The following is a 24,697-nucleotide window of genomic DNA, read 5'->3' on the forward strand; positions in this document are numbered from 1 at the left end:
AGTCCCTAAGACTTCTACTCTGTATTTGTAGAAATCTAGTGGTGGCAATGCAGGAAGGTCATAGCGCATTGCTTCAATCTTCTGGCAGTGGGAGACGTTGGGCGAGGAGGGGAATTATAGTGCGTCGCTCTAGTCTGTAGAGCTATTTTATGGACTGTGATACGAAGAGGTCATCGATGTCGAAATTGGATTCGTCTCCGTCGTCATGCTCGTCGTTGAAGTCGTCGTCATTAGGCGAACGGAGGTCGCTGTGCTCATTATCGTTCTTTTCTGGCTGGGTCCCTCGTCCAAAATCGCCGTGAGCGAGCTTGGTGTTGCCAGAGCGCTTCGCCTGCACTGCGGTTCGGCGATCTCATGAGAGCGGTGACCTTTGACAGGAGATGGACAGGACATGTTGCTAGATCTGATTGCGAGGGTCCCATCAGCCTGAGTAGACTCTCCTGATCACTGGCGAGGATTTCTCGACCCCAGTGTTCTGCGATCACGCCTTTGCGCGCTGACTTGTGCAACATCACACCTCAAACTCGTCGGACACAAATGTTGCACGAAATTTGTATATATACAAAGGTCAACGTGATAACCAACGGTGTAAGGACAAGTGAGAGAAATCGTTCGTCAGGCGCCTGGCCTACGGCTACCCAACTCGGATTTGCTATGAAATCTCCCCAGCCCAGTACCGTATGAGATCGCTTGTCAACGCCCGTCTAGTAAAGCGACTAAAGGCATTGGTTCTCGGCTTCGATATGCTTGGAATCTCACAACTTTTTCGGGTCAACCCATTTTGTTGTTATATCGAAGGTCTTCGACGACCTCATGTCCATGGCTGTCAAATTCATCGGCTATTGCTGCGTCGACGAGTTCCTCAACGTCTGCAGGTAGGCTGGAATATCTGTCAGTACGCCACTCATCCGTAGGCCATTCTGAGTGCGTGCGTACCCCTCCACCAGCATGTCGAACACTCTCGATAGATGCGCGCAAGAGATTAGTACATCGGTCGTATATGCTTGGCCGAGAGTCCCGTTCGCAACGGTGTAGAGGCTTTGACACGGAGATGCGAAGATCACAACATGATAGGCTGTTTAGTAGTGTGTTCAGCCACAAAGATGTAGACCTTGGCCTTCTTCTCAGCTGGTCCAATACTCTCGACAGCTTCGCGCAAGAGATCAAGACGTCGTTTGTATACCCCTGGTCTAGGGCTATCCTCGTCAGTGTAAAGGCTTTCATACAGGGATGAAAAGATCACAGCAGTCTTGACTTTCTCGTGACGAGGGTCTCCGAAGCCCGCAGGTGTCGTGAGCATGATCTTGCACTGTCCATTGCGGAATTGCTGTATGGTCTTCGAGTTCTTGCTTTCTGTTGTGAAAATCTGGCCTGGCACCCCAAGCTTGCGACACTGGGAGGCAAAGTCTACAACACGCTCTCGAGAGAAATCGATGCATAGGATCATCTCGTTTGGATGAAGGCCCAGAATCTCGTCAACGAAGTATCTCGAGCGGGCATAAGCTTTGAAAGCGCAAACTCGAATCTCGATCTCGCCTTCGAACGCAAGAGGAGGGTACTGACCAAGTCCAAAGGATTTGACATTGGTAGTGCAAATAAAGTCCGTGAGATATCGTTCTTCGAGCCCTCGCCTTGACGAACAGGTAGAATCTTGCCGACAAAGTGTTTCGAGTAAGCAAAAATATTAAAAGCGCAAGTTTGCACCTTGGTCTTGCCCCTAGAAGCAAGAAGAAGTTGCTTACCAAGTACAGCGCGAGTCACGTGGTGGTGCGGATGAACTCGTTGAGATATCGTTGCTGGAGTTCCTGGTGCAACGTGGAGTCCCTTTTAAAGCTGCGACTCAGAACTATTGTGGTCAGTGGGCAAGCGGCAGCCGTAGAGACCGGCTGCTCTCCAGTAAGACAGTATGGTTGGTGAGAGTGTTCTGTTCACCAACAAGGTCTCCAGGATCGTCGTGCCTGGTGTCGTCGGTGGGAGTGTTCTTCTTGCGGACAAGGTCTCCGCGAGGAATGTTTATAGCGTATTCCACCGTAGGTTCATGCACATGAAATCCCCTTTCTTGCGAATGATGACACCCAAGTGCTGGTCCGTATCAACCTGGCCAAGAAAGCAACAAAATGTTTACTAAGGCCGAAGCAAGACGCATGATAGGCAGATTACGTCCATAAGATATTGTTATTCGAGTCATTGATGCAACGCTAAGTCCTGTCTCCAGCCTGCGGACAGAGTAGACAGGGATCCCGTCGTGGAGGGTAACGCCGTTTTTACGGGTTCTGAAGTGACAATCCACATGACGAGCGTGGTGTACAAGTCGATCAAACACGTAACGGGTAGGAGGCGAATTGCGCAGCAAGGACCTCAGTGAAGCTGCGTTGACTAATGGCCCCAATCCAAAGTCGAAGATCGGAGTCATGATGGCTCTTCGCAGCACCAAGTTCATAGTCTGAACGGCGAAGGTTTGAAGCTGGCAGAGACTCCAAAGGTCATCCTGCGGGACGAATGTGGTGCGCAGATCGTACGAGAACCCTGCAGCAGGCTGACATTTCCCAAGTGTCCTCTCTTGGAACGAGAATTTGGTTGAGGAAGAGGTCGACGCACTCGTGGTTAAACCACATCTTAAAGAAGTGTGTTTTCCGAAGGAGATTTGGGCCATCGAAGGAGTCCGATGAGAGAAGATTGTCGTGAAGACCTGGCATGACGCCACAATCCTGTCACTTCTGCAATACGCGCTCGAATCGATGCCATACACGGAACGCCCTTGCCTTGATCAAAGCTGGGTTTGTCTCGCCAAAGTGGTTTGGGCAAGCATGAGCAAGTAAGCCGCCGCAAGTCCGTGCTTTGTAGTTGGTCCCCAAAGCGAGATGAGGGCAAACATCAGTGGCGCAGATGTAGGCCTGTGAGATATATAGAGTAATGCACCCATAAAGGACGCTAGCCAGTGTCACAACTATTACATGCCCGCTTTTGACAAAGGTCTTCGGACTTGGAGTCGGCTCTCAGGGTTTTCTCGATCTTTCGAGTGGGCACGCCTATGCGAACCAGCCATTGAGAGGTGGGCAGAGTCAAGTGCTGAATGAGGCTCAGCTCTTGCAGTTGAGGTTCTAGAGCAACGTTTTCGAGCGTATCGCCGTCAGACAGAGCTGCTTCCAATCGTCGCGCTGGAGGTGCAGAACAAACGCAGTCGAGTCGACAAAGCAGCTGTGTGCGGTGGGCAAGCTGTATCTGGTATACAAAGCAAGTACCAACCACATCCGAATGAGCCTGATTTATGCTTGTGACTCGCATCTTCTTCAAGGGGGGTAGCTTGAGTCCGTTGACAATGCTGAGACTCGCTAATGCCGCAGCGAGCTCTCCCGAAGGCTTGGAATAGAGGGTGGGTGAGATATGTAGAGCGAAAGTCACTGTTGGACATTTGTAGCCACCTGTCGTTGCTGTGCCAATATCAAAGTAGTTGATGTTGATGCGATATGCAGATCCACTGTCGAGGCTGTTGCTATCCTCATACAGGAGAGCCAATTGACGATGGCCAAACAAGACTCTGCCACGCCGTGGGTCGACAAAGTGTGGCACAAAAACCAGCTCACCATTGATGAAAGACCACACTCCACATCGCACATGGGCTTGACTTGACACTGTGCAAGAGGTATTTGTTGGGTGGTGCTTTCGACACCGCGCAATTGATGTAATGACCGTTCGTGTTGAGCTGAACCAAAGGTCTCCGCTGGCCGTCGGACTTGCCATACTTGGCGATGAAACGCTTGCTGGTCTCAGCCACGATGACGAAGATTGGTGCTGGAATTGGGGAAAAAGGTCGAAGAGAGTGACAATGGAGGAAATGGCACCGCCATCAAACAACGCGCTAAATCAGCTTCGCACTCAACAAGCCATCTCTTTCTCTGAAGTAGAAACGACAACAGGTCGTGAGCGAAGTATCCCTGAAAAATGAGAATTGCGATCCAGTGTCCGGTGTCAACGCAATCGCGTTTGATTATGGCGAGGTCATACTCTGCCATGTCGCGCAACTGGATAAAATTGTAAATGAAAGAGTGATTTTTGGCAAAGAAGGCGGTCGTCCAAATTTATGGAGTCCAATGAGGAGAAATTGGCAGGAAGATTGCTTGCCAATGCCCAACCAGTGTAAATGTCCTAAGCATTAGTATCCTTAAGCAAGATTCTAAAACAATCTTCAACCTATGCCATGCTCAAACTAGTATAATAGTAGCTTAGGCAGGTCAAAACGACACCGAAGTCCGCGTGACCAAATTCAGAGTTCTAAGTCGGTATGCCTTTTGCTTAATATGGAATAGCCATTAGGCAGCGAGCCGGATTAAGCCCGTACTTAACGAGCCATCTTTTGCGTAGCAAAACAAAAGATAAAATGTCACGAGCGAACAAACCGTGAAGAATAAGAATCGTGTTCTAGTGTGATGAACCGATACAATTCTTGTAGAGAGTAGCAAGATCTTGTTTAGAAACCTCGCGGTAATAGATGAAGTTTCGAATGGCAGTCTGATCCTTAACTGAGAAGTAGTGTAAACCCACACCAGCGATTTAACCTTCGAAAGCATCATCGACGAGCAAATCTGGAAGGCGATAGAATATAGCAGGGTCCAGAACGTTAATGTCAGGGATGAACTTGTTGCCCATGGTCGCGTTGATCTGTGAAGGAAATTGCTTCGAGAGGCTTAAGGGCAAGGTGTGCTTCACTCGGCGAAGCACACCTTGCGCAATCGGCCAGCGTTCACCCTTTCCATCCAGCATTTCTTGACTGCCGACGGGATAAACAAGCTGCGACTTTACACCAAAAATCTCGTCGCTCTCATCGATGATGTCGCGACAGGTGTCTCGTCTTGGCCGGTATAAGACCATCTACCAAATGGACCAGGTTCAAAAAGACTTGACGTTCATCAGGTTCCAAAGTCCTGCTTAGCCTGCGACTCCTTGTTTGTGCAACAGACTCAAGAACGGAAATACCACGAGCCGTAGCTTGGGGAGGTATGAAGGATCGCTTGTTGTATATACACCGAAGACATGCAGCTCTGGGTGCTGAAGAGTGATGCCGTGTTGATTCTTTGAAGGCCGAAATACTAATGGCTGCGGCTCGCGGCCTCGTCGTATTCGTGCAGAAGAAGTAAAAGCTGTAGCATTGCCATGCCTGGTACACAGACTCAGGTCAAGGACGCTCTTGAAGCCGGACGAGGTCTGAGGACGACATTGGAAATCTTCCTGGGGCTTGCTATTTGCGTCAAGAGCCTTGGGCTAGTTCGTCCTGGCTCGAAACACACGAACGAAAGCTTCAGCTCTTACCACGTCGTGTGCTGTTGGGGTTCGGCCAGAGTAACCACCAACATACTCAGAAACGAGATCCATGAGTGGCTCGCGCTTGTAGAATGCTGCGCTCGCCACGTTAAGGTTGACCGAGGCTCTGTTGGATGAAGTGCGGACGCTAGCGTAGTACCCGCGAAGAGCTTGAAGGCTAACAGTAATCTCGACCTGCTCCACCGATGCCGAATCGAGGCCTGGCTAGTGACTGTTTTGACCGAGAGAGTAAACGTTGGTCGTGTCGTCAACATTGCATAGATGCCATGGTCTGGGAGTCTGACCGGAGTGACTGCTATCATACTCAGAAACTGAGTTCATGAGTGGTGCAGCCTTATATATAGATGTTCATGTCGGCACGCCAATGCACGCCTTAGGCAGCAGAAGATCATGCTGTCTTGGGACTTGGCCAAAGTGTTATTGAAAGGACCAGTGTCCATGCGAGACGCTGGTTAAGCGGGACAGAAAACCCCGATGTCATCTTGCATGTGCGGTGCGGTGTTGAGGTTGTCGCAACAAGGCAGAAATAATTTGAGAAGCAGTCGAACGATAGAAACCAGTGGCCTCGGGCTTTTGAAACCCCCGACAGTGCTTGATATCAGAACGAGCACTGCTGCAGCCAGACGCAATCAGCTGACATAGCAACAGAGCAAGCAGCTGTGTGAGAGGGAGGTTTGCTATCGTGTGTCACCAAAACACTAGACAGTAGTGCTTGAAATCTGAGTGCTTGTAGACAGTCTTGTTCTGGAGTGATATATCCCCTCGGTGGCGATTGTGAAGGTGCCTGGAACGTCAACCACGGAGAAGTGCTCTTGCTCGGGTCCAGCCACTTCTACTTTGAGCACATCTTCAGCGACAGTGGACTTGTCGTCGCCATCTTCAGCAGAATCCGACAGGCGCATGAGCTCGTATACGTCTTTCATGGCTTTCGAGAGTGAGGCTGGTCCAAGAGCAGCATTGGTAACGTTCTTCCAAGTGAACAGCTTTGCGGCATGGTCTTGTGAAGCATGCTTGTGAGGGATACCATGCCGCAAAGCTAGAGTGGCTACACTCATAGTCGCGATTCTGAAGTTGCCCGGAACGTCGACTATGGCAAACCTCGTGCAGTCGTGAAACCGTTGCACAGGGTCTCGAACACGCGTCCAAGTATCGACCTGTTTCCTTTCGAAGTACCCGTGATAGTCGTGGTCTGGTTGGCGCCATCGATGGCCTCTGGCGCACGAGGAGCCGCCCGAATGGTAATATTTTGGTCCGCTCTAGCAGTCTATAGTTGAGGTCGAAAATTTCCTTGAAACCTGCATGTTAGCTTGTTTCGATAGAAAGGACAACATTACAATAAGCACATACAGTTTAAATAAGAGGGATCAGTGCTTGTTGGTAAGTCTAAAGCACGCAGACTTGGATGTGTTGGCGGTAATTAGTCGCAGGCTTTTGATCAGTGAACGTGCACCCCTTTCGACAAGGAACAAGTAAGATCCGATCTCTAGTGAGACGAATGACACTTTGATGTCGGTCAAACAACAGTGCTGACGAATTGAATAAAAGGACCGCTGCCGAATGCTCTTGCTCTGGGCCGGTCACCTCCACCTTGAGCACGTCCTCGGAGAAGGTCGATTTGCAATCTTTATCATCAGTGAGATCTGACAGAGCCACGAGCTCGTGCACTTCCAGTGTGGTATTGGAGAAAGAAACTGAGTCAATGGCAGCATTGGTAACATTTTCGCCCGCTCTGGTCACACTCTTCCAAGCGCGCAGCTTATCAGTGTAGGCTTGTGTAGCATCTTTGTGAAAGATGATCGTGACAGTTGTGCTGGCGGTTTTGGCACGGCGGAGTAGCGAATATTGTGAACAAGCCTGTGTCTCTGGGAAAAGGCAGCTTGGCGATGCCCTCGAGAACGGGTGACTTTCCACTTGATTGATCGCCAACAACGACCAAGTTTGATAGGGGAACGTGGTCCCAAACGCCACAGACGAAGACCTTGTGAATTTTGTGGAGGAGACCGGAATTTGTCGTGTTGGCAGTCATGCGACTGTTGGGGATCTGTTGCGTCTTGTTATATCTGCAGTCGTGATCCAAAAGTCGCAAACCATGAGGACAGTAACAAGAGTGGCATGCGCGACGTAAGTGGGTACGGAAACCTTTTGGACCGTAGGGCAATGGACAGGATGGCGGAGAGTGCGAGCGACAAGAATGAAGGCGACTTGGATATTTGGCAGCGGCAGGTATAGTGAGTTGAGCCAGGAGATTGACACCGGCATGTTCATTGTTCAAAATCGAAGAAGCTAGCGCGAAGGCGATATGACGAGCGGTAATGGCAATAGTGTCAGGAGCCCGAGGTGGCCGATGAATAAGCAAGGGTAGGGAAGAGAGCCACGAGCAGATGCTTAGTATGGCTTTTCTTGAGGGCATTTTTTGACTGACACATGATGTAGGCAGCGTACATCTGGGAACTCTGGCTGAGTAGCGGGGATGAGTGGAGGCTGAAGATCTCGTGGTTACTGCTGAAACCTCTGGAGTACTTCCTTGTTTGTTGACATCCTCTTCATCTTGTTTAGAGCTCTTCTGTTGGCTTCCACTTGCTCCTCGAGTGTGGTCTCGTGGCAGGTGGGGCAGCTTGGTCTGAGCATAGATATGTTGGTTGTGGGCAGAGTCGGTCCTGATAAAAGCAGGAGCTTCAACGTTCTTCGTCACAGCATTTTTGAGAGCCTACGTATTGGTGACTGAGCTGTTCGACTCAGGAGCTCCGGTTCGAGATACATAATGGGGTAGTGGCAGTGCCAGGTAATCACGGCCAGAAATCCATGGCAAACCGTAGGAAGCAGATTCCGTTTCGACCGTTAGAATGCCCCGTTGACTGGAACATGTGGCCGCGACAGACTTCAGCGGAAGTATAAGAATCTTCCTCGTCGCTACTTGGGAGTAGTGAGTGAGCAATTGGCGTGATAGGCTCACAGTAAGGAGTGGAGGATCGAAGACCGCGGACGGCCATTGGCGAGTGTAAAAGGCAGAGCTCCACGCTATGTGAGCATGAAGCGTTACTGCTTGACGAAAGACAGCCACTTGATACGAAAAATCGATCTTGATTTGAGAAAGAGATGCAGGGCAGGTGCATGCTTGGTTTGACAGCTACAGGTGCACCTGGATAGCTGAAAGCGGTTTGCTGCGTATCCTGGGAAGGGTGGGTTGCTTGGAGCTTGAGGGTTGAGAACGAACCTGACAACGTTCAATCTGTAGACATCGACAGGGCAGAGTGTATGGAGAGGCAAGACCAAGTCGACATTTGGAAAGGCAGGGTTCTTGTGAGGGGCTACACGCGACGAGAGTGGCATATGCGTTGAAGGTACATGGCGGAGTGGCAGGGAGGATGATCGTATATCGGCGCCCGAAAGGTTTGCTGTCGGCGAGAATGGTGAGTAAAGGTGTCAAAGATGCAACAGGACAACGATAAACTTACAGCGCAGGGTTTCGGCGACATTCGGGTTTGGCAGATGATGCAACACATCTGGACAGTCTAGATTTGATGAGAAGTTGGCTGTAATATATGTTGACGGCGATAAGCGCAGTTCAAGATGCCCATTGCCTAGAGTTGGAGGATGTAGTTGCGAAGAAGGACTTAGGCGCCGTCCGTGAAGGGTGATCCCACTGTGGCTATGAGCTGTCAGCTTGTGGCTGTGCGGGTATGCAGGGGCACGTGCAGCAAGACTTCTGGACGATATTTGGCTTCCATATCAGAGCATACAGTATTGGACAAGGACGATTAGCCATTGGATTGATGCCCGTAGTCCTGTCCGGACCCGCAACCTTGGCGGAGATCGATTTGGATGTGACATGATGTGATGATGACTCTAACGAACAGCTCTGGGCAGTAGACGATATCTCAGGATGGATTATCCTAGCATCTTGTGTTGGGTAAAAGCATGACATGTAGGACAGCTTGGTCAAATTCTCAAGAACAATGTCTGTAATCGGGCTTGGTTCAAGTCCAAGAAGCGGATTGGCTTCGACATGGACATGAACACAAGGGTCTCGAATGTCGTTCCTATGAGCTCACCCGTGATGGTATTGCTTCCTGATGAACTGTGTAGCACTTTGGGCCATGCAGAGGGCACGCTGGTTCGATGGAGTTACATCAACATCGAGCGAAGTGGTCAGGACACATTTACCGATCGTGGAAACAGGGTAGAGCGGCCTTTGTACTGAGTTTCTGATTGATGAACTAGACAAGTTGTGCTGAGTGCTAGCATGGCGTAGGACAATAAGAACCCCGAGAGATCTAGTATAGAATCATGCCGTGCATCAGTAGCTGGCACAAATCAAGTTCTTCTTGGGAGCTACCATTTGTGGCTGGTTGGGCGACCCTGTCGTACTTCGCACACAACCCTTGATGAAGATCCTTGTGGCACAGATCACTACAACATACCTCGTGGGGTGATATGTCTGGACGATTACACAGAGCTGACACAAAGCTGCCATCTACTCGTAGCTCTGTGGATGGGGACGTATCCGGAGCACTCGGCATTACCGCAAGCCCCAGTGGAAGAGCGTATGCCAACTACACGTTTTGTTTTCCTCGACTTGTTACACAGACCGATGCAAAACTGCCAACACTACACACTGACCCACTCAACGAAGATTCTGTCCTATTGACCACAACATATCTACGCTTAGCTGCCATGTGGGTGGGTAAGGTGCACCACCGCCGTACCGTCTGCGATGAGAACATGCCTATCCACCAATGACTACCACAGGTACATTGTCCTCTATCCTCAGAGTCTTTAGTTGTGCGTTCTGCTTATGACATGAAAGCCGGAGACAACTGTAATCGAGTATAGTCGTGTCGCCCATCATTCCTTGAACGAGGCTATCTATACGGCCGATTGAGAGCCAGCAAGTCGCAGACTTCAACGGCAAACGATCGTCAGATTGTCTGCATTGAGGAGATAGACTTGGGGATCACAACACCACCGAAAAAAAAGATGATACAACTGTACTGGTTCTCCAGCCATCGGCCCCGACTGTTCAATAGCTGTTCTGGAAGCTGTCCAAGCACTTGCCGATCTTTGCCTCTCTCAGATGAGGCCGGAGCGGGGTCTTGATCTCAAACACTTCTATTCCTCTGGCAGCTTTGCATAGAACATGCAACTGAATTCCTGGCGCTCCAACCTCGGTTCCTACATAGCCGCTGTCAGTTTCAAGCCATGTCCTGGATTGGAAGTCTTGTCATTGCTCATTGCTGTCAACATAACGGCAATTTCCATCGCTCCAGACTAACCATGGTATTGTGGTACCAAGCTTCACCTGACGGTTGGCTCTGTTCATGTATGATATTCATAAAAGTATTCGTTGTTACAGGAAGTGTATGCTCGAGAGTAAAATGCTCATCGCCATGCTCAAGTACCCCAGGCGACCTAGTTGCCCCGATGAAGCTCGGGTGGCTATTCTCCATAGCTACCGATGATGTGGCTCCGACAGCAAGGATGAACTAGCAGCATGGCAGACTTTTGCATACTGCTCTTGATGCTGAGCATGCTTGTGAGAAGACCATGGCTGCTAGTACTGGAATGCCTAAGGGGGCCCCGTTTGACAGCAATTGAATAGAGTTCGTGACTTGTCTTACGCAACATCTTTCATCACCAAGAACGGCCATGGAGATCTTGATTAGCAGGGTTCTAAGATTGTCTGCCCGGACATGGAGTCCCTGGTAAATGAGAACACAAGACCACGAAGTACATTCACAAAGCCAAGCCACATCTGAACTACGATAACAAGGTCCACCACTTTCTTTACAATTTCGAGTCATAGGGTTCTACACAACACCTGAACTATTGAACCGCCAGGAAGGTCTCTCATGACATTGTCCGAGGACATCCTATGTGGGCTCGGAGATGATGATGACGATGATGAAGAACCAGATGAAGAAGAGGCGACTAAAGATGAAAGCGAGAAGCAGACTGCTACTTGGCGTTGCGACTGGACTCCGCCTCACGCTTCCATCTCCAGCCAACATCCTGGTCTCAAAGATCGTTTTGCTGATCATTGAGGTGCATCAGAATGTAGCGCTTCGCAATATACATCATATGCTGTAACAATTATGGCATACCAGGGAAGATGCCTTGTAGTTACGACGTAGTCTTAGAAGGCAGAAAGAAAGAGCAGAGAGGATGAAGTAGGGATTGACTGGAACAAGAATGCGTCGCTAAATGTTTGACTGTCATAAGATAGTTCAAGGATTTAATTCAGCCTTTCCTACTACTCTTTGATGTCGTTGAAACGTGTTCATGACCACCAGCGCTGAACCTTGACGACTAGTGCATCCATTTGAAGACATGGTCCATGGTGCACGATCAGCCACGTTCCCTGTATGCCCAGATCCACTGGGTCAAGCTCACCGTCCTTTGCCCTATGTAGGAGGAAAGATGGATGATAGGTGTGCCTCAAGAGCAACAACAAGACTATACTCGGATGGCGTCGAAGCGATACAGTGAGCTCATTTCCAAAGGCGTCAACCGAGCTTCCATCTGTATTAACCTGAAGATGGAAAGAGGAACCCGCTGGTTCGGATACAGTAAGTATGAGAGGACGAGATGTTCGGACGTATACTTAAATCTCACTGGATAGTACGAAAATGTTGCATTCTTTCATGGAACGGTGCTCTACGGCAACGTATGATGAGTATGCGAAGTCCAAGTACCCTTAATACTTCTGATACAGTGAAGATTGGGCTGCTTAGGATTACAAGAAAGTGTCGGGAGACTCGTAGGAGTCGGCTGAGTAGAGGAACTGAACCTGCCTCCAACATCAAGTTAGACAGACATTGTCAGCATACAAACATTTTGAACCTGACTGTATGTTTGTTCTGAGCTTTCATGCGCATGCCAACTTTATTTCTTACGTTCATTGTCCAGGTAACATGAATTTTCGGACGTCGTGCATTTTGAGGCCATGATCAACACTGTGAAGACTTCTTACTTTTTTTGATAGCAAACTGTGATTGGGATTGGCTGCTTTTTCTATGTAGTTTAGAAGGGGGTATGTCTGGGGGAGATGTGTGTAACACTGGCCGCATCTCTCCTTGTACTTCGTTCTGTCCTCGTTTTCGAGTCACAATACGAAGTCCGTTGGTTTGGCGTTATGGTCGATGCTACTTCGGATCCCATCGACATTCTCTGACTTCGAGTCATCCGGGGTCTCGATGGAGGATAAATCCAGACTATGGGCACTGGTCAGTCTTGACATTTAAGGATTTACTGGAAGGATACACACAACTGGGTCCAAGAATCTAGGACTCATCAGCAAGATTGACCACGTAGCTGGGCTCCATATCGTTGTCGGATCTGACTGTTGTGAAGGTGGGCTTCGGGTATGTTCCATTCGACTTGAAGTGGGCGACTTCCATCTGAGGTAAAGACTCGCGGTGGCGGCGGATTTCCATGTGATCATGTCCATAATGACAAAAGTCGCCGAATTGACAAGAACCATGACCTTTACGCTCCCATAGGCAGGTGGGGAGCACATGGATCAGGCCATCGTGCTCGAGGGAGTTGTGAGGACAGCCCTCGCCTCCGGACTACGCAGAAGTCAGCTCGGACGGTCAAAGCCAGGCGAGGCACGCTGGCGCAACGATGGCTCACCTGAGGTCTGGTCTCCCACGCCTTGCAGATATGTAGGTAGGGACAGGCGGGGTTGTTACACGTCTTGTTTTTCAAGGAACGACCACAAGCACGACCAAGGAGAGAAGCAATGTGAGGACTCCAGGTCGACTCGGTACGAACACTGCCATCAGGCATTTGAGCCAGGAGATAACTTCTCTCTTGATTACGACCAGCGGGGTCAGGGTAATCGACTCTGGTGAAGTCCAGCGAAAGGATGTCGGATGACTTCACTGGGACTGTAGCAAGCGATGCTTCGGGGTCGGTAAGATCTTCTTCATTCATCGAGGCGACTCTGACGTGCTGTTCGAGCCGGCGGCGTTTCTGTGTCTATGTTAACACACTGTCAAAAGTTTTGATTTGACCTTTTGCTTACGTTGCTCGAGTCATCTTGAATACTGTCGGTGTGTTTGTGCTCAGCGAGCTGCGAGTCCTCCATCGTTGCGGTTTGCGAGGAGTTTGAGTTGGCGTGTCGGGCGACGCAAAAGAGCCGCGTGAGATGCAACGGAATCGTTTGTGTGGTGGAACAAACGGACTTGGCGGTGTCGTTTGCGCACGGCTCGTCCAAGTTCACAGAAGAGAAGGCAGCGAACATGTGACAGGCCAGCACAATACGTGATGAGCGAACTGTTGGCCCGTCCCAAAAGCGGCAGAAGGACTGGTGTCAGCTGCTGGAAATCGCATCGCGTATCACCACTCTTGGAATAAAAGGTACTCCATAGTCACACATCATCTTCCCATGAGTTGACAGCTTTACGTGCAGAACATACATCTGTATGTAATTTGCAGTTATCGCTTACTGAGCCTTTGACAAGTATCGCTTGCTGAGGCTTTAATAAGTATCAACTACCATCAAAGCACGAGGGTATGGTATAATGCCTTCTTTCTCTTACATGACCATTCTCACGAAGAGCCAATAAGCATCCAACGTGCTGATATCGTACCCACTTTACGACCCAGGGTTCAGAAATGGCCTGCTTGACGATCTTTACGACGCATTGAAACATAGCTGTTGCGTGGACCATGACGAAGCAGGGAGGTCGCTGACAGTGTTCATTGCTCGAGTATCAGGAGAGGACAATGTAGAGACAAAGAAGCAGCCATGTAACAATCACCAATGTCAGTAATGGTGCCGTCTCTCAGCCTTCTCGAGATGGTGAGCACCAGTAGGCTGACGTTCAAACTTCGACTGAGCCAACGAGCAACTCGATATGTCCCCATCGGTCCCAGGTAATGTGCTGTGAATCTTTTGTGCAGTGGAAGCTTTGGCCGGACGCAATGAATCAACGATGCGTCAATCGAACGAGGTGGAGGCGCTGTGCCGATGGGCTCTGCTGTGCTGGCTCTCAACTGCCCTCAGCTGGGACGTTGAGGTTCCACATCCAAGAGCCAACAGTATACAAATACGGGAGCCAAACGTTTCCGTTCCCTATGCTTCCTCTTTTGCTCTTGCTTACTGGACATTGCATACAGTGAGTCAATATACTGACTCTCCGGCTCGAAGCTCTGGTAGAGCCAGCGGTCAAGCAATTGTGACTGATGAGATAATATAGGCATCACGATTCATTTCACCTTAGGTTTCAGAAGGTGGTTGATAGCTACACTATCAACGCAACAGTCAGAACTTCAGGTTCAGCAGAAAAACGTTGTCCTTAGGCATGATGGCGAGCAGTGGTATCCCAGAGCTCGCGATGGTGATTGACAAATGGGAGGCTCCATAGAACCTGGACCTACTCATTGTCGACGACGCGAAGGATGAGTTATCGATGCAACGCATGCCTCGAAGGACCCGGTATTTCACACTCGTATGTTTTGTATGGTCGAGGAGAAAGATGCAGTGGCGCGGTTCTTGGGATTGAGGTGGATGTGACCAAAGGAACAGCAACTTTACCGCTTTCAGAGATGTCACTTTACACGTCAAACGAACCCGTAAATGGCGGGAACATGCATCTGTAACAAAGAGGATATGCAGCCTTGACACACCTGGGCCATCATGCCAACCATCAGATGTCTCAAGGCTGCATATACCCTTTGTTGCAACTTTTGGCGCTAAATTTGCCAATCTAGCTCTTGCATGCGTGAAGCCATAGCATGAGGGAGATAGAGCTGCGTGAATACAAGTCATGCAGTCAAGGAAATAGACCTACGAAGTGACAGCTTTCAGTGACTATGTTACTCGACAATGCCAAAGTGAATGAGTCGTCGGGATAACATGGCGAGAGCCCTGATTGGTTGCCTTGGCATGCTAGATGGTTCCGCCGGGAGTTTTGGTCGTGTGTGCAAACAAACAGCGTGCTCACCAGATTTCCGTCACTACACACTCCCTCCTTCCGTTTTTTTTTTCTCGCGACACTCAACTCACACCACAACTAAGCGCAATGTTGTCTGTCTTCGGTGGCATGGCCGCCAAAGTCGGCAAGATGACTGGACGTACCTCCGCACCACGTACGCAATAATTTGTCATGCGCAGAGATCTTGTACTGACTGTATATGTTAGTCGACCAGCATCAAGTCACAGAGCATGGCGCCGTCGACAACGCAGAGCACGGCACCGCTGATAATGCAGACCATGGCACCGTCGGCAACGCAGAGCAAGTCGCCGTCGGTAACGCTGAGCACGTCACCCTCGATGAGACTATCCAAGGTAAAGTGAAAATGGATAGTGGTGGCAGCTAGACGACTGACATTCGTGTCTCAGGCAACCAACGCAATGCCACCGCTGATCCCGACCTGGGAGAAGTGGTCGGAGAAAATGCCCTCCCAGAGATAGACTTCGCGAGACTCAACTTTCGTCACTACAACCGCATGATGAGACGCATGTTGGTCGAGCTTTCGGCCTCCGCAGGCGGAAGGCGTGTCGACCAAAACATTGCTTTGTTCCAGGGCCTCCTCGCCGCACGTGGTCTGCCAGAGGCTTTGTACGTTCTCCGCAGATTGGACAACTGGCCTGGCTTGACTGAGCGCGTGCGTCAACTGCCTAGCCACGCCGCCGCCCAGGACGCCGCCCAAGATACCGCCGCCCAGGACGCCGCCCAGGACACCGCCGCCCAGGACACCGCCGCCCAGGACACCGCCACCCTGGACGCCGCCCAGGACACCGCCGCCCAGGACACCGCCGCCCAGGACACCGCCGCCCAGGACACCGCCACCCTGGACGCCGATGAAGAAGATGGTGGTGAGTGCTGTACATGACTGTTCTTCGAACGTTTTCACTGATGGCGACTCATAGCTCCTACCCATGCAATGTTCATGGCCCCGCCCAATGCAACAAGCACTAGTGCAGAGTGGGCTGCCTGGGAACAGGTGCGCGAGGCCCAGCGCCTCAAGTTGAGCCCCATGCGTGCAAAGTAAGTTGATTGTCTTCGTCGTCTCGTCTTCGACGCTGACCACCATCAGATTCCTCGACAGTTTGAACATCGATGACGCCGATGACAATGTCACCACTCTTGACACAATGAAAGGCCACCTCGACCCTGTCGTATACAAGCGCTTGTCGCAGCTCGGCTACGTGAAGTTATGGAAACCGCAACGCAACCTGATTACAAGCTTGAAGAGAAATTCACACACCATCACCCATGGCTGCCCTGGAATGGGCAAGTCACTCGCATCAGCAATGTACGCTGTGAATGCAGTATCGGCCTGGTTCAACGAGCATCCCGAACAACGCCTGCGCCGACAGCTGCCCGCAATGCCACTGGTTGTAATCATTGTTCCCTCACACGAGCTCGGCGTCCAAGTTCTTCGCGATTGCCAGGACATTGCCTCTGGCAAAGACATCGATGTGAAGATCGCCGCTGCCTATGGCGGTGCCGACTACGCTGAGAACTACTGGATGATCGAAAAAGGCTGCGATATCCTCGTGGGCAGTCCAGGCCGCATCACACATCTCCTCGCTGATGGTGCAGTCGTTTTCTCTCGCACGACTACAATTATCGTGGATGAGAGCAACTCTCTCGTGTCGTCACAAAACACCCTGCGACACGTCAACATGATCTTGTATCATCCCTCCACAACGGAGCAAACAATGTTCCACTTCATCGATGTGGACTTCACGCAGGATGCCAGGGAGATTGTTTGCGGTCTGGCCCGCAATGCAAAGGCCAACAGCAACAGCATCCGCTGCACCACCTATGGCTTCTACGTGCGCGAGACCATTGACGTTGACGAGTGGTGGAGACGCATTCCTCTCCTCGAGAAGGAGGCCGAATGCGTCTCAATGGTAGTCGAGGAACAGTCGAAGTTTGACTCTCCAGACGCGACCATTCTGATCTTGGTGCAGCGCAAAGTTTCGACGACCGCCCTTGCAGACGCCCTAACAACTGCAGGTGTCGTGCGTGTGGCCGCCACCTCAAGCAACGAGTCTCAAATCAACCGTCAAAGCATACAAGACAGTTTGATTCGTGGAGATATCAAAGTCGTCGTCGCGACTTATGGTACCTTCTCTCGCGGCTTGAACATCCCCGGATTGGCTTTCATCATTCACTACGACGTGCCTGACAAGCTCTACATGTACAGCCACTCATCCGCCAGAGTGGGCAGAGATGGCGGCAGAGGCAAGATTGTCAATTTCGTCTCTACTGCACAGGACGCCGAGGTGATGCAGTCGTACATCGACAACTTCATGCGTGCCAAAGGCACCAGTCTGAAGGTCGACGACGAAACCATACCATGGGAAGACAAGAAGGCTGCTAGATTCGCCCGCGCCATGTATAACGCACGCGAACCTCAGCTGACCGTCGAGCAAGCCATCACCGAATGGAATGTGTATGAGGCCAAGACAGTCGTTCGCATGGCTGGTCGTGGTCGTTACGATGCTAGCGGCTGCGCTGCTCCTGAGATCGCTGTTCCTGAGATCGCTGTTCCTGAGATCGCTGTTCCTGACATCGCTGCTCCTGACATCGCTGCTCCTGACATCGCTGCTGTCGATGGCGCTGGCGGTGATCATGGCGGCGGTAACAACGGCCGTGGCCGTGGCCGTGGTCGTGGTAGCCGTGGTCGTGGTGGCCGTGGTCGTGGAGGTCATGGGGCCGCCATGCTTGATACTGTTGGTGGCGACAATGGCCGTGGACGTGGTCACGGTGGACGTGGTCGCGGTGGACGTGGTCGCGGTGGACGTGGTCGCGGTGGCCCTCGCAACAACAACTAGGGTAGATTCATCTTCGTGCTGCAGCTCTGACCACAAAAGTGGGAGATCTGGAGCATATGATGGATACTCCTCAGGTCATAGATGAAAAATGGGGAACAAGTAGCTAAGCAAGAATGGAAAAATTACGGATCGATGAAATACATGAGGAGCCAAACCAAGTGATATGGGTGACGTGTCTTGACGAGTCTGGTCTTATCTGAAGTGTGGCAACAGCAAGTATGGTGTGCTCGGTTGAGCGGTAGACGCGATCAATAGCAAGCTTGAATTGGTGGTAGGAAGGGACACTTGGGTGAGATTTTCAGATTGAGGTTGAGGATGAAGGAAGAAGGGAGAACGCACGGATGGGGATGCCGTAAGACCTGGACATCACGTCATCAAAGGTTGACATTTGAACCATATTGAAAGCGCGAGAAGTTTTCCCGAAAAGGCTAGTTTACCGTAAGGTCAGGTGATCGTTCTTGGAGACGGAAATCCGAGAAAAAATGCGTCTGCGAAAGTTCCTCTCTGATTGTCGTCAATAGGATTGTCGAATTTGGGATGGGAGAGCCATCGCGAAAGTATTCGTTATCCGGGGCTTAGTGACGCTTGGACCGATAGTGGGAGGACGGGCCGTCAAGACCGTTTACCCCAGTCCAACGCTGATCGGAATCTTCGAGGCGTTCAACAAGTTAGAAACGTCTTGCAGACATTCTATGAAGGTAGAATATACAGTGTATAACAGCTGCAAGTATGGTGGCGATAGCGCTGAATTGAACCAGACGGCTCGGGTTCTTGATTCAATGCTCCTCTTACTTTGTTACAAAGAACCTTACTTATACAACGGTCTTGACGACAGACTTGAGCGAGATAGGAACGCTGCCGATGAAGAATCGTATAGACAGGCTCTCTCAGCGTTAAGTCCGGTGATCTATAAGGTTCAATATCATCTGGATCGCTAGCCAGTCAAAATTGTGTCATCTTGAACTTCAAGGGTTGCAAAAAAGTACTCTAATATATGTAGCACCTAGTGCTGGCTTATGTTTGTATTTTAGGCCGGGAGCAATCCTAGAATGTGACAGAGAAGCAAGTTATCCTTCAGAAGATAGACCATAGCAAGGACGTGGCGAAGGGAAGAAGTTAGGCAGATTTGTCATAACGAAGTTTGCATTTGGTAAGTGCTAGAGACACCCTGTCCCTGCTTAGCCGAGTACATGATCGTGTACACTTTATGTCGTTTACAGCAGGTTGCTCGTAGCAAATCTCGATCGAGATTAAATGGCTAGTAATGTAGAGATAGGCTGCCGATATAGTCATTTTCTCTGCCATAGTACAGCTAGCGTATCTGTTGACACATGAACACAAGTTGATGGCTCCCACGACAGCGGTAGGGCCAAGGGCTGAAGGCCTTTCGCGTCTTAATGCCTTGGACACGACGGACTGATCTACCAATTCGGGAGCATATTCATAAAACAAGGATGCGTCGGGGTGGTGGACAGTCTGGCTAGCATCGTCCGAGACCATCGTGTAAGAGGTACATAGTCACGGTAGTTGTAAACATAGAACACGGATAACATGGAAGGGAGAGATAGTGACGTTTTCATCTATAGAGAACTTCGGTGATCTTGGGAGTGGGCCAGTATTTGGGGTGTCCAATGTCCTTTTGGTCTATGCCGTTTAGGAGAGCCTGGTGATACTCCCCCTCTTCTTTGCTGACTATTTCGCGATGTCTGCGAATTGGCGCGTAGTCGTGCGCGAAGCGGCATTCATCGAGTGGGCGTGGACAAGCCTTGCCGGAGAGAACGAAGCGGCAAGTAGGTCTAATGTGTACGAGCATACCGTGATGCGAGGGGAAAGGACATCCACCGAGCTGAGATACACATTAGCATACGGAGCCGAACAATGTGCAAGAGTCGATCATACAGTCTTGCTGAAGTCTGGACAGACGTGATAGAATGGACATGTACCAGACTCTTGGCGTTTGCATCGCATAGGGCGAAGAGTGCGGCCACAAGTCCTACCGACGATGGATGCAACGCTGTCATTCCAGACACAGTCGGTATCCCCATCATCTTCTGCGACGTATTGATCTCTTGTCCATTGTGGTTGAGCGTGAGCCTGAAAGACGAAATATGGTTCTGGTTCTTGCTCGGCCATGGACGTGGAGCCTGCGCATCTGCGGTGTTTGATCAAGGCAGCACAGACGGTGATATGATGCACCTGTAAACGTTCCACTTTTGTGGTCACGTCTAGATTCTGTGGCGCTGAAGGTTCAGCTTCGGCAGTCGACAACGGCTCGGATGGAAACGGCTCGAGAGGAGGCACGAACTGCGCGCCAGGCGGGGCATCTGGTTTGAGGTTCTTAGCAAAACGGGATTCCGAGCAGAATGTCAAGACTAGGCTCACCAGACATCGTTGCGGGACTTGCGCATAACTTTCGATGAGCAGTGGGCGTGTAGCTGCGACAGAGTGCTGATGGAGGAAAAGTCGATATTACAGTTGCGAAACACGCCGGAGAATGCCAAGGCCGACTTCGTGTGGAGCTTTGACCACTTGCCTGAGGTTTGAGGGCCTGAGGCTTGCGGAGATTCAGCATGTCTCGACCAAACAAGTAATTTCACAACAAGAGGTTGTCAACTTGTCAGGAAGCCAAACGGTAGCTCCGATATCTATCTTAAATAAGTTGCGTGGTTGTTGTGTGGTATCGCATGGGACTATTCGTTCAACTCTTGACGAGACAAGTCGCGACTTCTGTGTGTAATTATCAGCTCTACTGGCCACTATGCATGGCCTGGGAATCATTATGGCAATTTCACAAGACAGTCAAAAGCAGAATGGGCGGCTAAATCAAGCGGCAGTTGAACACGCAAGGGCAACAACCGAAGGTGAATGCTTGGAAGTCAAGTATGCAACATCTCCCGCTCGTCGCCTCTCTCGTTCTCATGGAGCGACTGACAATGGTCCCAGCCATTGTGCTCGACCGAATTGCTCTCCTCATACGATATAACACCTCATTATCTCAACACAACCGATTCGGGATAACTACAGACGTTGCGTGCGCAAAGCCGCTGAACAAGAAATGCCAGCGAGGGGACTTCAAACCCACCATCACCCGAGACCCCAGATGCCTGTCGACGAAGGCAGAGGGAGGCGCAGACGCAGCTGCCAAGGAAACTGGAAACGGAAGGAGTGCAAAAAGGAGAGGCAACGAACTGGGAGATGGAGATGGCAAAAGATCGAGAGGAACAGGGGTGGATTGGATAGCTGTCTCTTTTCAGAGGACAAAGAAATGCTCTGAGTCTCCAGAATAATATCTGAACATCAACTTGAGATGCTGATCACACGCAGAGGAAGATCCGCCTACACACGTACATGTGGTCAAAGCCATGGTTTCTTTTGGCGAACTGAGGTCTTACACACCAGAGGCCAGATCTAATGAGGCTCCGGTCCAAGTTGCTGTAGAAAATCTGTTTGCGTGTCCTTCTTACCTAGACGATAAAGCTGAGTACGAAGTCCTTTGCGGTGACTTAAGTCTTGAAACATTTCTACCACCATACTTCGGGCATGGCAGTCTATAACGATGGCTTTGTCGCACTTTCAGATCGCAAGAAAAGTGCCTGTGATTTCTAGGAGTTTCTAGTACCATTCTCCAAAGAGCTCTTTATGCTTTGCAAAAAGGGCTAAAGCTTCAGCCATGCTCACATGGGACACCTGCTTTTCCGGCAAAGATGTAAGAGCCGGCTTTTTTCCATGGCTGCGAGGGAGATGAACCAGAAGAGACGAACCAGGAGAGAGCAGGGGAACTCGATGGTGAGACCGAGGAACCCTTTCACATTCCTGGTACACGGTACGCCGAAGGCGATGTAGCAGGCGGCTTCACAAACGCACCATCGGTTTTGCGTTGAAGAGATGAAGGTGTCTATCAGTTCATAGAGTCCAGTACCATTGTTCAGAGAGCCGTTCATGCTCTGCAGAAATGGTCGGGGCTTCGGTCATGCTCATACGAGTCACTTGCTTGCTGTCGAGGAATCGAGAGCTGAATGGATTCAAGGAAGACGAAGTGGAAGCGATGGACGACGGGATAGGGAAGAGAGCAGAGGGATTGAATGGCGAGACCGAGAAAACTTAGCACGTTGATGGTGCGTGGTATACTGGGATAAAGCCTACGCCAGCACTCTCTTGCCGAGGCGACAATCTCAATCCTCGTGTTCGTTCAGCTGCCAACGATGCCGCTGTGGTATAACAGCTGTACTTGTGGTCTCGAGCACAAGTAGACGGGCGGCCAGCTAGTCAGCCTTTTGGTAAGAGCTGTACATCCTGTAAAACAACGGACCACGGCTGTGATCTGGATCGAGGCTGCCATGATTTATCAAACTCGCCAAGGGAACACCGTTCAATACACATCCACGATGACCAGGCAACTTAGAGTTCCGTGAGCAACTGCAGACATTATCTCAACTCTCATATGCATGTTCCAATGTCAAGATAGGGAGACTTCTCTGCGAGCTTGCGACAAGCACACCATACCAGGGACTTTGACAATTCATGGTCGGCGTGGAGGGTCCAATGTGCTCAGGTATAATTCAAAAATTGTCTTTGTGCCCGAGGCATGATCTGATTGGTAAAGGCAAGCATAGAATACACAGGCGCTGTGGGTTCTGGTAGGGACGTCTTACCAGCGAGGACCTGGTACTTACAGTTTTGGGTCACCTTGCTTGGATTCATTTCGTTAGCAAACTCGGCTCATCACTGCCTGTGCAGTACCTGATCTGTTCTACGCCAATGTTCCTCGATATGGTCGCCTTTCCTTGGACGGCTTTTGCGTTACCTCCCAGACCTTTCCTTATTAAATCATGTTTAGGAATCGAAGTGCTCATCGGGGTAAAAGTTGTAATAGCAATGCTATTGGCAGGAGTGGTCGTGTTTTCTCCAGCTCACTTCTCGTCTGGCAAGAGGCTGGTTCGATCTGTTTTCCTTTTGTTTTCGTCTTGAGATGGGCGTCTCATATTCCATAAAGTCGTGAGAGCGCTGCCTCTCTGGGTTGACTCGATCGAAGGTCCATCGGGCTCTTTCGAACACTTCCAAGCTCTGATTCTTGACCTCGATGATCTCTAGCAGCTCGTCAAGTGCAAGGTGGCTGTTTTGTCGTCATTTTTCTTTTACCAGACATCATGTTGATGATACTGTGTGTCATGCCATACTTGTGGGTCTTGGGAATGTACGACATGAAGCTGCGTAGCTACGCCGCGGAGAAAACTGGTTGTTTGACCGTAGACTCAAACGTGATTACCGCGCCAATAACAGGAGCTGCTGGTAACATTGAGGCCACACATGGTAACCTCCGGGCGATTGAACTGTCACTGCATTGCTCAATGACAACCTTCTGACTTTGTATGAGGTATTCTCGTTCAGTACCAGTCAAATGAAGTGATCAATACATCGCTGCCGGTTCAGTATGGGACGTGAATGTTAAGTGCTAGCCTACCTCTCACGAAGTGCTTGCTAGATCGGTTTCTGCAGTCATGAATGGTCATGCACACGGTTGGTGAAAGTTGTCGGATTTGGAGGGCTCATGTTCTTCCTGGTCACCAGTTTGCTCGCGTGTGCGAGGCACCTTGCGGTGGATGGTTGATCGGATGGGCTCGTCTGTGGTTGTGACGAACATCAAAAGATGCTGGAGCCGAGAAGTCTACTCAGACCTGCAAGCTGGATATGCATGGGAGTGGGCAGATGCGGTAAAGTTTGAGGAAGTACAATGAGGCTGTGAGGTGTATGTTAGCGGCAATGATGGCGCCTCCAATGTTGACAACTTACTCTAATCTTGTTGGCAAGGGAGAGAGAAAATATGGATTATAGAACCATTATTGTCAGATCCTTTTCATACTGGATAAGTAAAACGTCTGTGGCCAGTCTTCAAAGCATGAGCTTGGCAATAGAGGATTTGATGCAAGGAGTTGTGATTCAAGAGGGCTATCTAAAAGTACAGAATCGATGATGGTACAGAGGCTCTGGCGGTGAGCTTCAAGCAGAGAGAAGGCCAGAAAGTGCATCCCAGATCATGAGGAATGCGAGGAGGAAGGCAATGCCACGAAGACTGAGAAGAGGAAGAGCCTGAGGGCGAACCTCGGCATCAACCTCGGGGCGGACATCGCGACGGACTGGGTTACGCTGCAGACTCTCGCGGAGATGGGCCTGGTGGAGCACAACAGCGCGCTCGGTGTTCAAGGCTGCACTCTCTGCGTTCCAGTGAGCAAGAAGTCTTTCGCGCAGCAGTTCACGGGCGACGGGGTCTTCGAACTCGCGGCGAGAAGGGTCAACCAGAGCCCTAGCAGCGGGTGAGAGGCTGGCGAGGATACGTGCTCTGAGGATTGCCATCTGACGATTGGCAGGCGAAGCCATCTGCTGGGAGGAACGCTGAATACCCAAGTTGAGGATGTCTTGGGCGGCAGCAGAGAGTGCGTTCTGTCCAGAGATGACGGGGACATCCTGAGCGAGCTGAGCAGGAGCCTTACCCTTGGAGATGGGCTGAGCAGGAGCCTTCTCCTCAGACAAAGGTTGGGCAGGAGCCTTACCCTTGGAGACAGGCTGAGCAGGAGCCTTCTCCTC

General features: G+C 50.5%; 7 protein-coding genes across 7 annotated transcripts; 1 reads left to right on the plus strand and 6 right to left on the minus strand.

The window, feature by feature from the left end:
- Positions 1–1,060: 1,060 nt before the first annotated feature.
- M437DRAFT_48614 (uncharacterized protein) lies at positions 1,061–1,865 on the minus strand (the record flags this gene model as incomplete). The annotated part of the gene is made up of 2 exons (XM_041021700.1): positions 1,061–1,631; positions 1,780–1,865. Coding segments are annotated over 2 exons (657 nt in total), but the record flags the coding sequence as incomplete, so codon positions are not given.
- Positions 1,866–2,711: 846 nt separating this feature from the next.
- M437DRAFT_65921 (uncharacterized protein) lies at positions 2,712–3,741 on the minus strand (the record flags this gene model as incomplete). The annotated part of the gene is made up of 2 exons (XM_041024660.1): positions 2,712–2,894; positions 3,040–3,741. 2 exons carry the CDS (start codon positions 3,739–3,741, stop codon positions 2,712–2,714), a joined length of 885 nt encoding a protein of 294 aa, XP_040879678.1.
- Positions 3,742–6,017: 2,276 nt separating this feature from the next.
- On the minus strand, positions 6,018–6,374 carry M437DRAFT_84364 (uncharacterized protein; the record flags this gene model as incomplete). The annotated part of the gene is made up of 1 exon (XM_041028088.1): positions 6,018–6,374. One exon carries the CDS (start codon positions 6,372–6,374, stop codon positions 6,018–6,020), a length of 357 nt encoding a protein of 118 aa, XP_040879679.1.
- A 6,225-nt stretch (positions 6,375–12,599) lies between these two features.
- M437DRAFT_65923 (uncharacterized protein) lies at positions 12,600–13,564 on the minus strand (the record flags this gene model as incomplete). Its single annotated transcript, XM_041024661.1, has 3 exons — positions 12,600–12,887; positions 12,952–13,293; positions 13,346–13,564. 3 exons carry the CDS (start codon positions 13,562–13,564, stop codon positions 12,600–12,602), a joined length of 849 nt encoding a protein of 282 aa, XP_040879680.1.
- Positions 13,565–15,347: 1,783 nt separating this feature from the next.
- Positions 15,348–18,115, plus strand: M437DRAFT_65924 (P-loop containing nucleoside triphosphate hydrolase protein; the record flags this gene model as incomplete). Its single annotated transcript, XM_041024662.1, has 5 exons — positions 15,348–15,414; positions 15,467–15,613; positions 15,668–16,144; positions 16,199–16,316; positions 16,366–18,115. 5 exons carry the CDS (start codon positions 15,348–15,350, stop codon positions 18,113–18,115), a joined length of 2,559 nt encoding a protein of 852 aa, XP_040879681.1.
- Positions 18,116–19,691: 1,576 nt separating this feature from the next.
- Positions 19,692–20,504, minus strand: M437DRAFT_84367 (uncharacterized protein; the record flags this gene model as incomplete). The annotated part of the gene is made up of 3 exons (XM_041028089.1): positions 19,692–19,961; positions 20,015–20,439; positions 20,498–20,504. The coding sequence occupies 3 exons, from the start codon at positions 20,502–20,504 to the stop codon at positions 19,692–19,694; spliced, it is 702 nt and encodes a 233-aa protein (XP_040879682.1).
- A 3,608-nt stretch (positions 20,505–24,112) lies between these two features.
- M437DRAFT_84368 (uncharacterized protein) lies at positions 24,113–24,688 on the minus strand (the record flags this gene model as incomplete). Its single annotated transcript, XM_041028090.1, has 1 exon — positions 24,113–24,688. A coding segment is annotated over one exon (576 nt), but the record flags the coding sequence as incomplete, so codon positions are not given.
- Between the last annotated feature and the right edge of the window lie 9 nt (positions 24,689–24,697).

This window comes from Aureobasidium melanogenum (genome assembly GCF_000721775.1).
Source record: "Aureobasidium melanogenum CBS 110374 unplaced genomic scaffold scaffold_10, whole genome shotgun sequence".
Lineage (NCBI taxonomy): Eukaryota > Fungi > Ascomycota > Dothideomycetes > Dothideales > Saccotheciaceae > Aureobasidium > Aureobasidium melanogenum.